Source organism: Ambystoma mexicanum, chromosome 3p (assembly GCF_040938575.1).
Source record: "Ambystoma mexicanum isolate Mex_15411 chromosome 3p, UKY_AmexF1_1, whole genome shotgun sequence".
Classification (NCBI taxonomy): Eukaryota; Metazoa; Chordata; class Amphibia; order Caudata; family Ambystomatidae; genus Ambystoma; species Ambystoma mexicanum.
In genome coordinates this window covers 682967423-682987734 of record NC_090925.1, presented here as the reverse complement: position 1 = coordinate 682987734, position 20312 = coordinate 682967423, and the positions used below count along the sequence as shown (strand labels likewise).

General features: G+C 46.6%; 1 protein-coding gene across 2 annotated transcripts in view; it reads right to left on the bottom strand.

Moving 5' to 3' along the window:
• TSPAN17 (tetraspanin 17) overlaps window positions 1–20312 on the bottom strand; it is a 141714-nt gene that overhangs the window by 71278 nt on the left and 50124 nt on the right. For both annotated transcript variants that reach the window (XM_069651479.1, XM_069651480.1), the window contains exon 3: window positions 6832–6882. In XM_069651479.1, coding sequence (XP_069507580.1) covers window positions 6832–6882 — 51 coding nt within the window. The remainder of the gene's footprint in view (window positions 1–6831; window positions 6883–20312) is intronic.

Genomic DNA, 20312 nt, shown 5'->3' with positions numbered 1-20312 from the left:
CAGGAGCTCCATTGAAGGGGAGAGGTATATGACAACATTGCATGTCTAAAGCTAGAGGAGGAGGATAGAGGTATGGGACCGCCACCTGCTCTGTGATGTGGGTACCGGAGGAGGTATGCCCTAGCCTGTCCCTAGCCTTCTCTGTATATACCACAATTCTAGCAGAAATTTCCCATGCAGGATAAGAACAAGACAGGTCAGATAACATGTGAGAAGTCCAACTTCCTCCCAATGGAAAGAGTATGTTGCTGTTCGGGCTGTTCACCTTTCAGTGGCCAGGTGCTGCATCGCCATTATTAAGGTTATACGGTTGGGTGCTTGTCATTCAACTTTGCTGTGTTAAAAGTCAAAGAGATCCCATACCGCCTTAACAGTGGCAAGTATTTCACTATGCCAGTTGCACCATCTGCCCAGTTTACCCAGTGTCTGCAGCGTGCGCTTTCCAGTTGAACTTTTGGTGCTGCAGAGATGACTTTGATGTCTGTGTATGGGTGTTACCCAAAAAGAGACAGCAAGGGGGAAGGCTGTGAAATACCCTGGAAAGTTATTCCAAACAGTTTGGTTGGCCTCCAGACTTTTGGAGAATATGCCTATATTGGTCGTACTCCGGCAGTTAGAACGGTCATTACTGTGGTCTGCAATGTATTATGATATGGATAAACAGGGCACCTGTAGACACTTATTCTCCGGTACCTGCGGGTTCCCAGAGTACTTCAGCCAAACCCATTAAATAAAAGACTGCTGGGATAAAAGAAACAAATTCATGTCACAGAAGAGGAGGGATGAAAAATATTCCATTACGGTATGAGTTTCTTCTCAAACCAGGCTTCGTACATATATATGCACTGTCACAAAGGTATAGAGGAATTACCTAACACCTGTACATATAAGGCCACCTCAGATAGCCTTGTTTACAAATAGATATTTGGAATCAAAACAAATTGGCTAGCAGCCATCATAGGGGCCTCATTAAACTATTTAGTTCTGAAGAAAGCCCGACATTACTTTTTAGTATAGGCTGAAACATGTTGACACGTGATGGTGCCTTATGATGTGTGTACATTTGAACTAATTTACAAAGTAGCCAATTAATAGGTATAAACCATGAACTTTGGGATACCGCCTATAGCTTTGTTTAGAACACACACACACACACACCTTTTCTTGAAGTTCCTCGTCGTGAATCACAACATGGCTGCTCATTAGCCACTTATCCTCGGGAGGAAACTATACTATATCCTCTCCATCTCCTTCCCATCAGTTTCATCTTACTAGTTCTTAAGACATGTCATGCTGAGGCAGTAAATATGTGAGACCAATATTTGGATAATGTGACAATAGGGTTTTAATTGCACGAAGTAGAAAGAAAGCATAAGCCTAAACTGTCCATAGTTTGGGATTGCACCTCCTCCACAGAAAGGTTTTGCTGGTAATTTACTGATAGAAGACAATCCGACAGGGCCTCAGTGGACTCACCCCCACAATAAAGAACATATTAAGACAGTGGCTCTTTCAAAATGCCCTGTGATGAGAAGGGTGACCAGAGTGGAAACAAACTCGATAGGTTCTTAATTGCCCTGAATGCCTTGATGAAGTAATTTTGATAATTGCTACCTGTAGACAATATTAGATATTTGCGTAGCGCCTACTGCCATTGTGATGGCTTTGAAGCGCTGTGGGGTAGAAGGCCCATGGAACACAATAGTCTGTGCAGACATGAAAATAAAAGGAGCATTACATTACAATCAAATAGTCATTAGATTTAAGTGAATATTCAGTTACTAGTAGAGATATCCATCACCATTGTAACAATCACGCAGAGCATTGTGTTCAGGCAAAAGGATGACTGCTAGGTCAGTGACTGTGTGGCAGCTGGACCAAATTTGTTGTGGGACTCGGCTGCATTCTATGGGGTGCCTACAGTCGAGTGCTCTGCTATACTTTGCATGCAGAACACATGCACACTGAATAATATGCAGTCATGCAAATTACATACACAGTTGTCAGATCTGTTAAAGATACACTCAACGCAGGTCCTTTTGTCTGCACCATTGGGTTATTGCAGTACAAATGTTTTTTTATCGGATACAAAGGTGAAGGTGGTGGTAATACATAGCAATCAGTAGAGGAAAGCACCACCTCATCGCCCATGACATCACCAATCCCCAAGATTCCTAGTGCTCTATAGAAAGCAAAACACATCCCCCACACCCAGGTCCCTAAATATCCATGTTCTCACCCGTAGGAGTCCTGTGCGTCTGACCTTTGGCTAGTGGGAATTCTAGTTAAGTATTATGCTCCTTTTGGAACCCTGCAATCCCCCCTTGGACCACCACAAGCCCACCGCTATACCACAAGCGCAATGACAACACAAAATCAACATTTGCACTTACTTGGCAACAACATCCGCGAAACATTGCAACGCATATCCACCCATCGGGGTGGACCCTCGGGTATACTCTCACAAATCACTGTTTCATATGAGGATATGTATAAATGGCAATAAATCAGTGGGAATGACAAGGTGACAGTATCCTGACATTTCATTCAGAAACATGCCTTATAAAGACCATCTCTTACTTACAAATCAATAGTTTGAAAGCATGCACCCTGGTTGTTAGAAGCAGAGTATGCAGAGTTGTCCAACCATTGGACAAGTACTGAAGCACAAGTCTACACCGACCTTAAGAGGACCACGAGAAAGCTCTGCTGCTGCATCTTGGCAAGACAGGCCTGGCAGAATCGCCAGTAGTGTTGAGGCCACCAAACCTCAAGAGGACAGTACTCCCTTCCCCCTGAACCCAACAGGCACAGCTAAGTTGTAGGCCTCAAAGATTTGGTTCCCAGAGACTACTTGCTGCTCTGCCCTGAGCAGACGTTACATGAAAAGAGAGGAACGGAGGACGCCATGAGCTTCCCTGATGGACACCTCTAGCGGATTGTCATTACCAAAGACAATTAACACTTACAATGATATGATAGGTTATTTATAACGCGCTTAATACCAAGAGGTTACTAAGCGCGGACCCGGGGATCAAACCTGTGTTGCTCTGTGTTGTCTTGCTTCCAAGGCGAGCACTTTGCCCCTGAGCTTTCCTCCCGAGACAATGTTGTGGGGACTCCGAATACAAATCCTACATGAACTATAACTTCTCGTTACAGACTGCTTCTCCCCACAACCAAAACGTACTGGCAGAAAGAAGGTACAGTCACCATAAACAGGCTTGAGCAGTTCATCTCTTCCAGAATAGCACCTTCTCCCATGGGACATTAGTCGTCCTGCTTACCGGCAGAACCCAGTCACCGCCAGAACTGGTGTCACCCAACAGGAAAGCGGGACTGATACCATTAACCTTTTACATTGCGCAGTTCCAACATTGTTACAGCCAGCTGTCACGTCAAATCTAGTTTGCCTAACTGCAGAGCTACAGGATAGGCCCCTTCTTAAACTTTTTTTAGGGGGGGGGGAGAGCTCCAGCATTAGGGACGTTCACACTCAGCCAATCAGAAGCCAGTCTGCAACCCCTATTAATCGCCTCGACGGGTTATTTCCCTGCAGAGCTAATATGGATCTAAACTAATGCACTCCTGGGGTCATTACCTCAGCCGTGTGCCCAATGGTGATCTACACCAAACCCGCCATGAGGGGGAAGACCACCACCATTCCCTCTAAGCTTGCTTTGCATTTCCCATGCCCTCCCACTGCAAGGCAACCTCAGCATTGGATATTAAAGCCTCTTCACGCTTATACGGCCACAATGTGTGCCTGTGGACCTGGCAGCAGTGGCTCGGACACACCCAACTTGCATTCTCCAGCAAAATACAGGCATCCAAATATCATGCCTGGCTGAACATGCTCCTCACCTGCTCCCCAAAAGGCAATTACTCTTTACCTTTAAGGTGGCCTCGTCCTTTCAGACCCACCTCTCAGACCATCCTTAATGGCAACCTTTCCACAGTCGGGTATCCGGAAACTGAACTGTAGCACTCCGCGAGCCCTGGAGCAACTGGAGGGGGCGCAGGACGCTCTAGCTGCATATTTTTGTGTTTAACAATCTAGGCAGGTGCACCCTCTCTCCCCCACCATAAACGCGTTCCAGGCCCCAGAAGATTGCTGCGTTCCCCTTCCCCACCGCTACTGGTCCTGTCAGCCATTGATACTCGTAAGAGAAGTAGATGGCGGGTGTAAAGGACTGGGTCCCTGGGAGCGTACCCCTCCTCTGCACGAGTAAGATAGGAGTGGCTGTAGCAATGTACGCACACACAAAGGCCAGCTGCAAGCCTCTTCATAATCACCGGATCCCAGGGGCACCACAAGCCGATCTCAGGTTTCCGAGCACCTTTGAAATGACTGGTCCTCATCAGCCGGATGAACCTTTCTAAGCCCTCCCACATCTCATACCCCCTCAAACTCCTTGTAAATCTTGCTGGCGATTGGCCCATTTAAAAGCAAAAGCCCCGCCAGAACTCGGAACATGCATCTGCCTATCCTAATTGTGCCACTTTGCCTTGAGGGGCTATTCCCAAAAGGGATACATAAACCAAGATGGCTGCAAGTCAGCACTGCTCAGAGCAGAAGAAGGTCGTACTCACTGTAGTGTGCTTCTAGAATGTGTTACTTCCCGGCACGCCCCCCTCGCAAACGCTTTGCACAATGCCCCATGATGAGAAGGGTTATCATCCTGTGGGTCGTGTTAGTGTTGGCAATAAACCATTTGTTTCATATGTTAGACTGTGTTTGGCTGGTGAACCTGTTTTCTTAATCACTGTGCTTCCTGTTGTAAAGCAGGAGTCACAGGTGGACACTTTCTTCCAGGGATCTGAGCTACAAAGGGACATGAAATGCAAGGGTGCTCCCGGGTTTCCGGTTCTGGAGTTGGAGCAAACGCTAACAGTTCACACACCCTGAGATGTACTGCTTCCGGGTCTCCTCGGATGTGCCCTGCTTGATTGTACTGCTCATTTGCACTCTGTCCTAAGCTCTTTTCCACCGGCCACACTGACTCCACACAGCCCAGCACAAGTTGGCTGCAGACCTCATGTTTTTCTGCACCTGGCACACACCTGACTATCAGTGGTGGAAATGGAAAAAATGTGGTGGGGAATCCCACAACACAAGGGCCGGGGTGGGGGAGGAGTTTGGGAGGGGTGAGGGGGCATGGGCTAGAGGGGGCGGGGCTCTTAGTGTGCATTCAGCAATGCTGGAATACGTAAACAAAAACAAAAACAAAAAAAACGCCAGCGACGGCAGCATTGCCTTTTACCGCCGGCTTTGCCACTGGTGTGTAATGCACAATGCTCGCTACATGTACAACTGAAAGGAATCAGTTGTACATGTAGTGAGCATTGTGCATTACACACCAGTGCCAAAGCCGCGGTAAAAGGCAATGCTGCCGTCGCAGGCTTTTTTTACATTTTTTTTAAGTGTTCCAGCGCAGTTCATGGTCTTGGGAGGCTGACTCTGGCCGGATCCCGAAATCTGGCTCCATTTTTGGTGCCGGATCTCGGATGTGCCGAGAGCCGTCCCAATGACCAGCACTGCTATCTACCTGCTTGCTACCAACCACGTGTTATCTTCACCTCTCCCCGCCCTCCAGCTCGAACCGTCCCAAATAGCTTTCCACCTAAAGGGCAATCTTAGTTAGAGCCCCCACCCTCCTCCTTCCCATGTGGTATCAAATGTATGCATCACTATACGCACTTGGGCGTTTTGTTTTCACACAGTGGGTATACGTTGTATAATAGTTGAGCCTCCTTGATAACTGGACCACCAACCGACATTGTAGGTTGGTATGTGTGCGACAAAAATTGACAATTTAATATATGTAATATATATATATGCATTTTTCGGCACCCTGTTTTCATGGTTTCAATGGTGTTTCCCCTTAAATGTAACGTATACAATTCTAATCAGTTACATGCAAAACGTGTGTTGTACATGCTGAAAGGATTGAAGCTAAAATATGACGTACATCCTTCCTGCGGTCTTGTATCTACGAAGTAGCTCACGGTTTATCCGATGAGGCTACTCCCCATCAGTTGTGGAAATGGAAAAAATGTGGTTGGGGATCCCACAAGTGCCGGGGTAGGGGAGGAGTTGGGGGGGGCAGAGGGGACGTGGTCTAGAGGGGGCGGGGTTGGTAGTGGCCATCCGATCAGATAAATACTTTTAAAAAAAGAAAGAAAAATAAGCGCCCACAACGGTAACATTGCCTTTTACTGCCGGCCAGGGCTTTAAGTGGGACGGGGTCACTACAAAAGGTTGCCTTGCAGGGGTGCAAGTAGCCCATTGAGCCGGGGCTTGTCAGGGAGGCGTGGCCTAACAGGCCAACAGGACCCCTGCAGTTAGGCCAGACCCCCTTGATGAGCCCTGGCTCATTTTGTTGTGTGAAAAAAAAAAGAAAAAAAAAAACGCCCGCGAGGGCAGCATTGCCTTTTACGCGGCTCTGGCACTGGTGTGTAAAGCACAATGCTCGCTACATGCACAACTAATTCCTTTCAGTTGTACATGTAGTGAGCATTGTGCATTACACATCAGTGCCAAAGCCGCGGTAAACGGCAAATGCTGCCGTCGCGGATGCTTTTTTTCTTTTTCTTTTTTACAGAGCTGTTCATGGGCTTGGGTGGCTGACTCTGGCCGGATCCCGAGATCCGGCTACACATCTGGTGCCGGATCTCGGATCCGCCGAGAGCCGGCCCAATGACCAGCACTGCTGACTATGATAGAACAGACTCGAGTATTGGAAGACAAGTAGCCCAGCCTCTCCCTTCATCCCCGATTACCAACATCTGTCCTCCCGCGTGCACAAAACGCATCTCAATTCCTCTTACCTTTTCAGCCCATGCCCAGAGACCAATGGAAAGGAAGGAGGCCCCCAGGAACTGTAGGAGAAAAACACAAAGTCATAATCAGTAATACTCAGAGCCTCCATGTGCACAACCACAGCACACAAGAGAAACACCCCCCCACCAAACGTTCATCAAAGGAGGCATGAACTAGCCCAGAGCTCCAGCGTTTTGCGCGCGCGCGCACACACACAACCCCCCCAACCAACACCACCCCCCCACCAACACCAAGGATTCACCGAACACATCCTGTGACCATCGCTCCACCCATTTCAGCAAAGTGCTCTAATCAACAACAGTATCGCGCAAAATCATTCCCACAGCACACTATTATTTCGTCACTGCTCATGCGACCGGCACGATTGCATGGTGACTATTATTGATCACCTAATAAATTACCGCTGCAGATATGAGCAACCATGAATGGATTCCTAATGGAATTGTCACTCAAAATCGAATATCCTGGCAGGGAGGAGGGAGTGGCGTATAATGGGAACATGGGGGTAGCCATGGATAAATGCAGAAGGGCTAGCTCAAGGAAGGGGATTAAGAAGCAATATGAGAAGGGCTTTAGAGACATAAGGGTAGGGAACGGCTGCTTCTCTGAAGAGATGTGAAGTGTTACGCTTCTTAGATGCGCTCTTTCTGATGCTTTTTTCCCCTTTCGGGCATTCGCGCGAATAAGGGGGTGTTTCTGGCCATTTTAAAGCGTATCCTGTATTCACCAATGGGATGCACTTTAAGATGCCCCGAAGGGAGGGTCTCCACCCTGCGCCTGTTCAGAACATGTGCGGAGGGAGGAGAAAATCATGGCAGGGACATTTCTGACCGTGTCATGATTTGTTTTTGAAGTACAACAGCTGCGGCTTAAACCGCGCTGACCTGCTTGAATTCCCACCCCCCAAATGGGGATGGAAATGCCATGTTATTTTCCTCTGTCATTTCACTGAGATGGGCTCTTTAAGGACCGCCTCAGTGAAATGTGCTTCCAGCAACCATGTGGTCGCTGGGAGCCTGTCATACATTACTGTCAGAACAATTACAAAGTAGGGGATTGCCCCAAAAAAATGGTACAGCTATTGAGGGGGTCTCAAATAATCACACAAAAAGATACAAAAGCTGTAGAGAAATAAATTGGTAGACTAGTCTTAATTTGCATGGTATCAAAAAAGATATCCTAATAATTCTTCCTTGAAGCAACTAGAGATAATCAAAGGGAAATCGAACACAATATAAAGCCAATGTTAAAGAAACATTTTCAAAGGTTTATTTCACAGAAAAAAGAAAAGAAAGTTATAATAAACAAACTGACATACAATTTAAAGTGAGAACAAGGTGCATGTAATTTTTTTTTTTAAAACACCCAAAAAATGTTCAGCTATTGAGAGAAACAAAGAAATGTTCAGTACATATAAGCAAAGGTATACATTAACAAATTTGCCAAAGTTGAGGCAGACCTGTCCAAGTGAATTTACACTTTTGCACAAATGAATTGAATTGTTTTTTCATTTTGATTTGTGTTTCATTTACTGTTCAAGTTTGGCACATTTGTTAACGTACGCCTTTGCTTATATGTACTGAAACATGTCTTTATTTTTCTCTCAATAGTTGAAAAAACCTTTGGCGTTTTAACTTTTTTTTTTACATGCACCTTGTTGAGGATTTTAGCTGGAGGAATCAGTGTTGAGAAATAGTGAGTTCCAGAACCCATGGTAGCTTTCCAAAGAGTGGGTGCTTTTAATTTGATTTGGTGACAAATAGTTAGCCAGTCTGGTTTATTCCTCTAACAAAAAAATAGGATCACTTTGTTTTAGGCGCCAAATGATAATGATAAGTCATTTATAACGCGCCTGCACAAACAAATGTTTCAAGGGGTGACAAGACAAGGGAAGGAAGACAGAGGGAGGACAAGACAAATGATCTTACTAGACCTTGTGCCATTCAGATCGTGCAAGTGCAAAACACAAGTGCAGGGGGTGGGAAGGAGTGCCAGGGAGAGAGAAGGGGGAATTGCAATCAGGGCAGCATTGCTATGAGTAAGTGCAGCCAGGGCAGCGCGGCTCTGGGTCAGTGCAAGGAGGCAGGGGACTGTAGGGTTACAGTTCAGCCCGTAAGTGCGCGGTAGGCCCGGAGGCAGTGCAGGGGCGACTGGTCGTGGAGGAGCCTGGTAACCAGTGAGACTCTGAGGGTAGCCAGGTCACTAGTCAGTGCAACAGACAGGTAAGTCTGCAGGGGAGGGAGAGAGAGAGAAAGAAGAGGCGAAAAGTAAGGTCTTGAGCTGCTTCCGGAACTTCAGCTGGTCCGGCTCAAGTTTGAGAGGGCCAGGGAGGCTATTCCAGAGGGAGGCACCTGCAGAGGAGAGTGATCTCCCCCCACACTCTGCCTGGAGAAGCGTCTGGCCGACGGTGGCTGAGCGAATGGCTCGAGAAGGAAGTTTTTTTGGAAGAGAGAGTTGGATGTAGTGCAGGTTAACAACACCGTTATGGGCTGGCTGTATTTTATCCAGATGTTTATGGGAAATCCCGATAGACACCATTGTCATGATGGACCCTAGAGAGTCAGAATAAGAAGACAATGATGTACGGGATCGAGCAGAGGACAAACTTTATCAATGAGGCTGAGGTGGTAAAGAGCACTCTGTATGGCAGTGAACACCCAGATACTACACCATACCGGCAGGCCTTGGAGAATCTCACAGCTCAGATGCCCAGGAATAAAGGAATGCCTCAAGACAGGGCCCGCAGCCCAGAAGGAGGACCTATGACTTTCCTGCCTTTAGCCTCCATCAAGGCCCGGACCACAAGTAGACAGGAACCCATCCAGGCCTAAACTCCCACAGCTGGATCGAGACGGAGAGTCAGCTAGGTGACATTGCCGTGCATCTGAAAGCCAAGACCGGACTTGTTGATCAACATGGGCAGGGGCAGCATACAAGCATTAGGGAGCAGAACTCCGAGGGGGAGCCACGAGGAACCAGGTATGGTCCTGGAATCTCCAGTGAGGAGTGCTCCCGCAGTCGTACCTTCTGCACCCTGTCAGTGAGGACAGAAGGAATCCAGCTTCACCCTGGACTTGAAATTTCAAACTGGTTTTCCAAGCAACCAAGGAAATTCGTATGTCCTGAGATATCAAATGCAGTGGACAGATCCCATTCAATCAGTTAGAGGCCTTCTTGCAGGCCATGTAACAGTTTGGAGAAAATCCGTGCACTGTTTTGAAAATCGCAAAGTCTGAGCAATAAACGGGAGCACTGTCCTTTTGGGCCAATGAAGGATCAGCAGAAAACCTTCTCAAAAAGAGGAGCCAAGCCTGCGGAGATGGCAGCACCCAGTCCCAAGCAATGTCCGGGTCACCGCTCTACACTCTAGGCTCAAGGTGCCTTCCAGAAGTTCCATGGGGTAGCGAAAGCTTTGGAACACCTACGGACACGTGTCCAGGCAGATGCCCCCTGGTGTCGGGATAGGACAAGTTGAAACAAGCCTTTGTGTTCCTTTACATATGGACTCTTCACTCTCTGTATCTATTTTCTCCTCAAATCCTTATTCATTTTCTTTGTTTTTTTTCTCCGTTCACCTGTGTGCCATGAAGCAAATAGATCTAGGAGTGTGGCAGCTGTACAAATCCAATACATGATTAACACTTAGTTTACAGCTTGTCCGAGATCTCCAAACATTTGCCAATTAATGGTAAGATATCCTGTATTATTAAGGTCCTAATGGCCAGGAAGATCTGGCAGGCATTGGTACAAAGGTGACAAAGAGCTGCCCAGATCAAAAAGAAGTGCATTCTAGCAGATCAAAGAAGTGCAGTCTAGCAGATCAAAAAGAAGTGCATTCTAGCAGATCAAAAAAGTGCAGTCTAGCAGATCAAAAAGAAGTGCAGTCTAGCAGATCAAAAAAGTGCAGTCTAGCACCTGGAACTGCGAACAAAGCGTGCTATGGGCCAGGGAAAGAGCACCCTGTAGGAGAGAAATCTAATGCTGGGTGGCCAATGGAGGACTAGGGGGACCAGGAGTCAGGCACTGTGCTGCAGGGGGGAGTACCTCCGGGACGCAAGCCACAGCCCGGTGCTCTCATTATCTGCACCTTTTTGAAAATGTTCACTGGCCTCTGATTGTGTTCATTCAGGCGTTAGGGGCAGAGCAGGCAGTCACGAAGCACACTTCAAGCCCCATCATTTCGAATTCAAATCTTTAAGCTGGAGAATAGTGCCCCCTGTATTCTGGCGCCCGCGGTGGCGGCTGCCATAGAACTACATTTACATTACTGTGGGGGGGGGGTCACGCCTCATGTTTTATAACGTTCCTAGTTTGGAATGTCTACTTGTGTGTATGATATGATGTGGCATTTATAACATGGCTACACAAGTGTTTCTAGGCGCAACAAGACAAGGAAGGGGAAACCAAGGGAGGACAAAATAACGATCTTACTAGGCCTTGTGTCATTCAGATTGTGCAAGTGTGGGGAAGAGGGAAAGGGAAGTGGGGAGTGCAGTTAACTCACAAGTGCAGCCAGCGGGTTGCTCATAAGTGCAGAGAGAGGGGACTCTAGGGTTGCAGATAGAGACCCCTAAGTGCTGGGGAGCCCGGAGGCAGTGCGAGGGCCACTAGACACGCAGGAGCCTGGGCCCCGAGATCACTTCTACGGCCCTTTCTAGGTGCTTTTAATCGGAAAAAAAGTGAATCAACCCTTTTTAAAGTGTAACATAGAATTGCAAAGAGCCTTTATTTATTTGGGTTTATAACGCCCACAACAGCCCAGGGGCATCGCAGCGCCGTTATAGGGAGCTTGCTTGGTTACAGTTACATGGTATAGGAGAGATAACATAGCAGGTGTTACACAGTTACAGTGGTGGTTATAGTTTGCGGCATTTCATTTAGACAGACACAGTGGAGTAGTCACACATTCATTTCAAGTCAGGGTGCCATAAAGTGCAGAATAGGTAAACAGATCTTATAGAAGAACATGCAAGAAGCTTGGCAAGCAATGCACTACTTATGTTCACGGTCGAGCGCTCATAGAGTGCTGCCCGAGGTCCTGTAGCACAGCCACTGAGGACACGGCAGTTTCATTCGTGCAATCCAGCTGATTGAGACAGGTTCTCTTTTTTGTTTTATTGTCATCAAAAAATGTGAGCTGTTATTGGTCACCACAGAGGTCAAGTTGCAGATCCGGGCCAGCGGATCAGATTCCAGAGTGTTTAAATAAATGCTTTGAGCTCTCTATTGATCAGCCATGTGATGTGGCCAGACAAGAAATCAATCAATAGGCGATTGCATCATTCCATCAGGGCACTAGGGTTTGGCATGATGATCTGACGCCATACCCATATGAAGAATTGACCAAGGCTCGAATTTAAGGATGGCAAATTGAAAAACGTCCTCTGCTAGTTTAAGAAATAGATTGGGTCAGGAAGGGACCGGTTTAATGTCCAGCTCCCACCAGCCACTGGACGCGCCACCCTGCTGGTCTTGTCACGCGTGCTTTGCGGAGGGTTGCCAGAGTCACTGGGCTTGGTTCTGAGAGGTTTGTCCGCCTCACTCTCCATCTCCCCCCAACACTACCACGCCAAACTGCCACCACCGGGCGGTGGTCATTGATTCCTCTTCCACGCGGGCTCGGAGATAAGAAAGGGGTATTTATTGCTAATTTTGAACATAACTTTGCTATTAATATGCGTTGCCCGTTTATCCTTGAGAGATATGGCTAAAAGAAAAAGCTATCAAAGGATATGGAAAATGATGCTGCAAGGCCCCGGTAGGAAGTTAATTGTCTCAACAAAACATGTGTTTTTCCAGAGTTTTACAGAGATGGCCGTCCTAGTGCTGCCACAGCATCCTATTCCATTTCCCGTTCCTAACAGGCATTTCCTGGAGTCAAAGCAGCCTGTCCTTTGGTCTTCCTAGACCAATCTCGCATAGGCTCGGATAATCAGCAGTGACAACACCCAAAGTCAGTCTCATTGGTCAACAGCACCTCGGTGTTGACTTCTAAGTGGAGTGAGGACATCCTACAGTGTGTGGATCTTGAAGCGCAAATAATTCCTCCAGTGAGTAAGGCCAAAGGCTACTGTAGGAAATTAATTACGTATGTGTACTTCTTTCGGGTTTCAGAGAGGCTGGGGTGTTGATGTGTGCAAGCAAACTGCTACCAGGCTATCCCGTAGTTTAGCAGGGAGTATAACACACGCATCAACATTTACACAAGAAAGCGGTCACTCAAGGCACTCACTGTGGCATTCTGTAAGCAACTGTGGGTCACAGGTTCCAAAATTAGCAATATATCTTGATTTGCCACCTGCCGGAACCTTTTTTAACCTACAAGTCTCAGATAAATATTGCATCAGGGCTTACTGGAATAACCACCCCAAACTGTTCTTAAGCAAATCATTGTCTCCCGGCTCTTTCATTGGCTACCCAATACCGTACAGGGCAGATTATTTTCTCTCAACACTCATATTCCTTTTAGAAATAGGCTATATGTTGGCAGTAATGGCTATCACAAAAACGGATTAAAACCCCCCAAAACGATGTGCACGTTTGTCTGGCTGGGACGGCCCAAACCCATTGCTCAACCCACTTACAAATATGACCTTCTGTGTAGGTTGTCAGCTTCAGAAGAAAACAAAACAGCCACATAGGCATTCCTTACAAAGATGGGCTGTTTAAATAATGGACACAAATCCTGTAAATTAGGGATCCATTAATGTAATCCACAAATTTAAATCCAGTACCAAACTGCAATATTTCACAAATAGATTTCCTATTAAGAGAACTCGTAAGAGTTGCTCAATGCATTTCCTCTTAGACATATCCTCAACAAGAGATTTCCTCGGTAGCAGAGTGTGGATCTACAAGGAGGTGGCCACTGACACCTCGCAGTCCGGGAGCCGACAATCACATTGTACCTGCTCAGCTCCAGCTGCTGCCGCCCAAGATGTTGATGCATGCGTAAGACCAGCTAACGAGCAGCAGCTGAAAGGAGAAAAGCGACCTTCTCCTCCTGGCTACGAGATGTCAGTGGTCGCCTCCTTGTTGCTCGATGTGTCAGCGCCTAGATAATATGCCATTGACGATGGTCTAAACCTAAACGCCATTGAGCAACTATTACGATTTCTCTAAAATGGAAGTTTCCATGTATCAGATAGCTGGAATCAAGAAGGGTGTAAAAAACGATGCACTCCAAGTTCCACACTTATTTGGAAGGTTGTATGCAAATTGGGGTGAACGCAAATTGTAGAGGGACTTCATCAACAGAAATGACAAGAACAGAATGGTCTTCTGCTAATCAATCTCTCTCTCTCTCTCTCTCTCTCTCTCTCTCTCTCTCTCTCTCTCTCTCTCTCTCTCTCCCTCTCTTTATCCCCCATTCGTTCTCACTTGGCCTAAGTACTTCGTCCTTTGTAGCAAAGGTTTCTGTCAAGGCATCCTAAGAGGTCTGGGTTCGTATTATCCAGAGGGGTTAAACCCCTCCCCCCTCTTGGACGTTACAGGCCCACGGGTGATCCAAACCCTTTCCAGGGTCTTGTACCCATTGACTAAACGCAGACTCTGATGTGCTGCTCTCCAGGACTCCTGAAAGATGAATTTGTGGTCAGCCAGGAGAAACAGAGTAATCCTTCCATGTTCTGACCCGAGAGTCTGTAGCTTCCTCCGGCTCCCTCTCTGAATAATCGTTAAGCTACATGAGCTCCATGGACCCTCCTCACACTTCCTCGGCATGCCTGATCAGGCCTCCGTAACCTTCCTCTGCTGATTGGCTAGCTTGTCCAAAGACTGCCTCACTGAGCAGCTCTTCAAGGAGGGTCCAGCCTCTTAGCTGCAAGGCTTGCTCGTTCCTGCTCCACCTCTTGCCACCGATGGTCCATTTTTCCTCCTCACTACTGTCCACCCTTTCTCGATCTTCCGCGCTGCAGTATTCTTCCTCCACAAGTCATCATCTTGAGAAATAATTTTCCAACTCCTTTTTCGCCCCTATCCTCTTTTTTGCCAAGATACTACTGCCTCTGTTTGTCTCACTACCTCCTCCGCCTGGTCCTTTAGTATTTCCTAAACACCACTTTCAGCCGTTCTTCCTGCAACCACCCTGTATATACCACCTTGTGTGGTTCTTCTCATCTCTTCACCACCTCGTTGCTACCCCCTGCTCAGTTCTTCTTGCCACCACTTCATCTCTACCCCTTTGTTCTGTTTTTGTTGCCATCACCTCGTCTCCATTGCCGTGTTCTGTTCTTCTTGCCACCACCCTATCTCCACGTTTGCCTGTCCTCACTCCCCACCTCCCTCCTGAAAAATCACTGCTCTCCAACATGTTCACTACCACCTGCTCAATCACTTACTCCTTAGTTATTACAGCCTCTGACACATCTGTCAATACCATCACATCCTTTCATCCTCATCCCCCACGTCCTTTCACTCTGGTCCTGAGATGTCAACCACATTTTTGGATCTCGCCTCCTCTTTCCACTGAGGTGTAACCAGCTCCCGGCCCACCATCTCCATGGACGACGCTACCTCCTCCACTGTTACAACCACTGCCCCTTCCCCGATGATCTCACCAGCTACTTCTTCACTATAAATTTCACCTACTTCCCTCTCCTGCTCCCCCCTCTCAAGCTTCCTCCACCTTTCCAGTAACCTCCTACCCTCCCACACTCCAGTATCCAGCAAACTTCCTCCAGTCAACTGTGTCTATGTTGCTCCCGTATCTACAGCCTTCACTGAACTGGAGCCCCCTAGTCGCGCAATCCACACTGACCAACTAGGTCTATCTGCATTTATACTGTGTTCCTACCTCGGCTTGAGTGGGCCTTTCACTGAGGGTCTGCACCCATGAGTGGTAATTGAGAGAGAGAGCTGAGATTGGCTCGTTTCCCTGCATGCACCTCAGTCTTCACTAATTTCCTGAATGCACAGTGGTCTGCTTTGGGCTTACGGGATGGGACAAAGTCTATAACTGGGCTGGCCGTGAACTAGAGGGCCGGTACTCCCTCTGTTTTGCTCCGCTGCGTTGCTTGTGCCAAGATCCTCTCAGAGACGTTTTTTATGGGAGGGCAAAAGGGGCACTTGCCCAGGGCCCCCACCTTGGAGGGGGCCCCACAAGGCCACCTGATCTAAAGAAGTAAGACTCCTTTGTACACCAGACTTAAATAGCACACATCAGGATATTTTATGGCATGGTGCTGAGACTCTACACCTATTGCCTGTTTTTGCAAGTACATTCTGCCTCGGTCAATTCATCCTGTAATGCTTACTGTGTTCACGGTGGTATATATAGTTTGTGTGTTCCTTCCTTGTGGCACAGCCCCTGTAGCATTCTTTCCTTCCTGTGGGAATTATGTTGTTTATGTGCAAAAGCCAAATCTGAAATGCATATTGGTAAATGGAGTGCCACAATGGTTCAAAAGTTAGCTCAGTGCGTTAAGCACTCAATGCGGAGATATGTGTTCCTATACAAGATTAGAATAGCACATTTCCGTAAGGCTGGCTGAGCCTTTCCTATGTCTGAAGCTTATAAACCTGCCTGCGTATGTACTTGGTCTTGCAGCAGAACAGGTGCTATTATCAGCAATGTACCTGCACCAGATAGGGGTTGCTAGGAAAACAAACATGTCATCCTTATTGCAAAGGTCTTGAAATTGGTTTGTTCAGATGGGGTGTTGTAAAGCCTAGGCTATCACCTCCAACGATGAGCATAAACTATTAGTCCAAGAGATGAATACGTATTCAAATTTGGAACCAAAGCATTCATACTTGTATCCTGGCTTTGCCAGCAGACAATAGAGTGATCCTGGTCAAATCCTCTAATATCTCGTACATTACTGTACTGTCTTCTGTAAAGTTTGCCTCCTCGCATGCTGGGGGAATCGTTTAACCCATGACTTCATCTTTCTTCTTATGTAGGCCATTTGAATGGAAGGGGTGGTAGACAGAAGGGAGTGCACCAGATGGTGCAGGACTCGGGCAAGCATATTTTAAAGCATGCTTGTTCGATACAAAAAACGCTTTGCATTTTTGTAAAAGTCAATAGTTTTTCTGCACGTTTATAAATGATAATTTCACAAGCCAGTGTTTTGGAACTACGTAAAGCTTTAAAATACAAGAGACCATTCCAGATTAAATCTGTTAAATCACACTGATTGATATGCTGGTACTTAGATACTTTCTTGATGATGGAGAAAATTAAAACAGAATCATTCTGTGTTATACCCATTTATAATATTTTGTTTTTAAATATTGTCATGTTTGGTAATGTGATTACTGTACTTTCCAAGTCAGTTTTATAAAATTAGATTATTTTAGTTCATGATAAGAACTGGTAATTAAAGTGTTCAAATGCAGAAATTGCAAAGTTGGCACAAATTACAGATTCCCCCCTTAACCAGTGTGTGTAATGCTGGGCATCTAAATTAATCTTGTATTGCCTAGTCTCTCGAAATTGCAAGTCCCTAAACCGTTCAAAATTGTCAGCCCTTCAGAAAGGTTTCCTTCTCAGGGTATGATCTTCAAAACAGCCTCGCTCATGGTTTCATTGGCTATAGTGCTGCTTCCACTATAAGAGTGAGCATTTATATATTGCACACCAGAAGCACTTTATTCTTTTGATCTCTAATGGAAACACTATTTGAAAACCATGTCCCATTTATAATCTCAGTCTGTCTGGATATAGACACCTTCTTGGTAGCTTCTAATCTGCATCCACTATACATGCTATGGTATGTGTAGCTTTCTCCTTGCTTCCAGTTGGTTGCCTCAATCCATGCTTGAGCGCGTTTGCATTCTGTGAGGCAGCAAATGTGAGTTCTCTGTCTATTCTGGGTTACATGTACCTTTTACATACAGTCCTGCATTAATACTACAGACTGCATACCTTCCTAGGTTCTATTGATAAGTCTCCTGAATCTATGCTAGAACAGAAGTAACCTCTACGTAGACTGATAATGTTGGCCTTCAAATGGTACTTGTTTATCATTCTGATTTGAGCAAGAATGAAGGGAGTAAGGGGACTTAAAGGGAGTAAACATCCTTATTTTTAATGCTGCCAGTGTGAGGCAGCATATCAACCTATGGGTTGTGATTGCGGCAAGGGTGGGGGGGCAGATATTCTTGATTACTTAATTCCTTTGGTTTGGTGGAGGGGGCCGCAAAGATGTTCGTGCCAAGGGCCCCGAAAGTGCTTAAAATGGCCCTGGATCCTCTGCGTTCCCAGCATATGAATGTGACATTGGAAACAGAACGTGTAAGCTTTTCTGTCCCTTCAATTTAGTGAGTGAGCTGTGTGAGTGGGGAAGCCGCAACAACATATTGATGGCTGAGAAACATTCTAAAAGGGACAATGCTTTTCTAGCTCTGTCTGTTATTTGATATAGTTCCTGGTCGGGAAGCTGCCGCTTTGCAACACTGTATCTGTGGGAGTCTCAGACTCATTGAATGTCCCTTTGAAGTTGTGAAATGACTTCACTGATCTTACAGGCGCAGATTTAACAATGTCACGGTATAGGCTTGCAATGTCAATGACGTGCCATGTCCTCCCTTGAGGGAGTAGGCACTTCTCAAAGCTGGAGCTCTGTGCAGAAAGGGCTGCAGCCTCTCTCAAGTGTGTAGGCGGCGGCCCGATACATACTGCACAGCTTTCCCAGATTTGTGGGCGGGGGTAGGGCTTCCAGGACTAAGCTGCCCCAGTGAACTGATGCATTGGGGAGGGCCAGGACCCCAAGCCCTGGCCTGAACTGAGGTAATGCAACTGCCCCTGCCCCCCTCGTGTGTCTATAGCCAGGGATTGTCTGCACCCCACCATGTGTGGCCTTGGCAATCCCGCCATCCACTGTTGAGACGAGCCAGGGGATTGCGTCGGGGAATGTTAGAGACACTGCAGCTTGTGAATTGCATTCATGGATCCTTGCGCTATGCTGTCATTCATCTACAACTAATCCACACGTGAAAAGTTGTGTTTTCTTCTGAAATGCTCAACCAAGACTATAACCATTGAAGTACGACCTTGGCTGCAAGTAGCAATACAGATAGGACTTTGTGACTCTGAGATTTCGTTTATAGCATAACATTCGCAGCAGAATGCGCAGCGCCACGCTGGCACAGCACCTGCCATTATCAGGTAATGCTGCGCGTTTCCATTTGGCTTCTGAATATTGATAACCGCTCTGGATCATTTGGGGTGTACCATCAGTTACCCATTCTTCTCTACGCTTTCAGCTTCCCCACTTAACCAAATTATGCAGTCTTGATCAAGTCCTTAAAGTCCAGCTTTGTCACCTATCTAAAACATATTCCTGGGCAAATCACTTTAATTTGGAAGAACATAGAAACCAGCTACGTACTGGCTAACAATATGAAGCCAGGGACACTTTGCTAGACAATCAAAGTGCATGACCTTTTACCCCAACCACAGCAGCAAATGTGAGCAGATGAACGCTTTTCAGTATGTAAAGGTTGGGCCTAATGGATTTGACATTGATTGATACTGGTAGTGTCCTTCTCTTCACCAACCGCACTCAGAACTTCTGGCAATGATTCTGCGGGTTGACTTTCTAATTCTGAAAGAATAGTGCACATAATTCACCACGCCACAACATTTTAGGACAACGATAATGATGCAAACTAACTACATTCAGGGGTTTAAGTGAGCCGGGGCTAAATGGGCAGAGCCCTGGCCATCTACAAAAATATCCATGAGCCAGGGCTCCCTCAGTCCACCACGCAATCACCTGGCACGATCTTAACTGAACACAGATCAAAAGGCGGCTCAACACAATCCTAACTGTGCACACTTCAAGAGCCTGTGTGCAGAAGCTGGCCCATCTTTGTGATGGAATTACATGCAGGGAAGCAGTATGGAGCCAGCCAACACCTGAATACGAAAAGTAGACGCTCTTCAAACGCAAATATATGGCTCATGGTTGGCAGTGATTTTACTGTTAGGGTGCTATCATACATGAGAGCCACAGGCAGGCCACTGTACATCATGTGCTCGGAAGGGTGGCAGTCTTGAACCACTGTCACACATGTCATATGAAAATGTGTGCTTATTTTTATTCTCCAAAAATGTTCTTTTATTTTTTTTTTTGTGCAAAATAGCTTACATTGGTTTTATCTGTCCCCCTGCCTTTTCTGATGGGTGACTTCAGGGCCTTTGGAAGATGCATGGTTGCTCAGGGACCTCTTTCAAACCCACCCCTCTCCTTCTGAGGCTACTGTTTGGGGCGTGGATTATAATGGTGATGCTTCCTACTGCAAACCCCAATGAGTGATTTCCAGGGGTTTCTCCAGTGTAGCGCAAAACACGAGCCCCACCTTTAATGTCCATCATTCCCCAAGCATATTCCCTGCCCACGCCAAGGAGCTGAAAGCAGGCTAAACAAGTCGGCAACAACACCTTTTAAAGAGGATGTCTGTGGCCAGCAAAAGCACATTGAAAGGGACACAGCCTTTAGTTTTATTAATTAATTCAGCC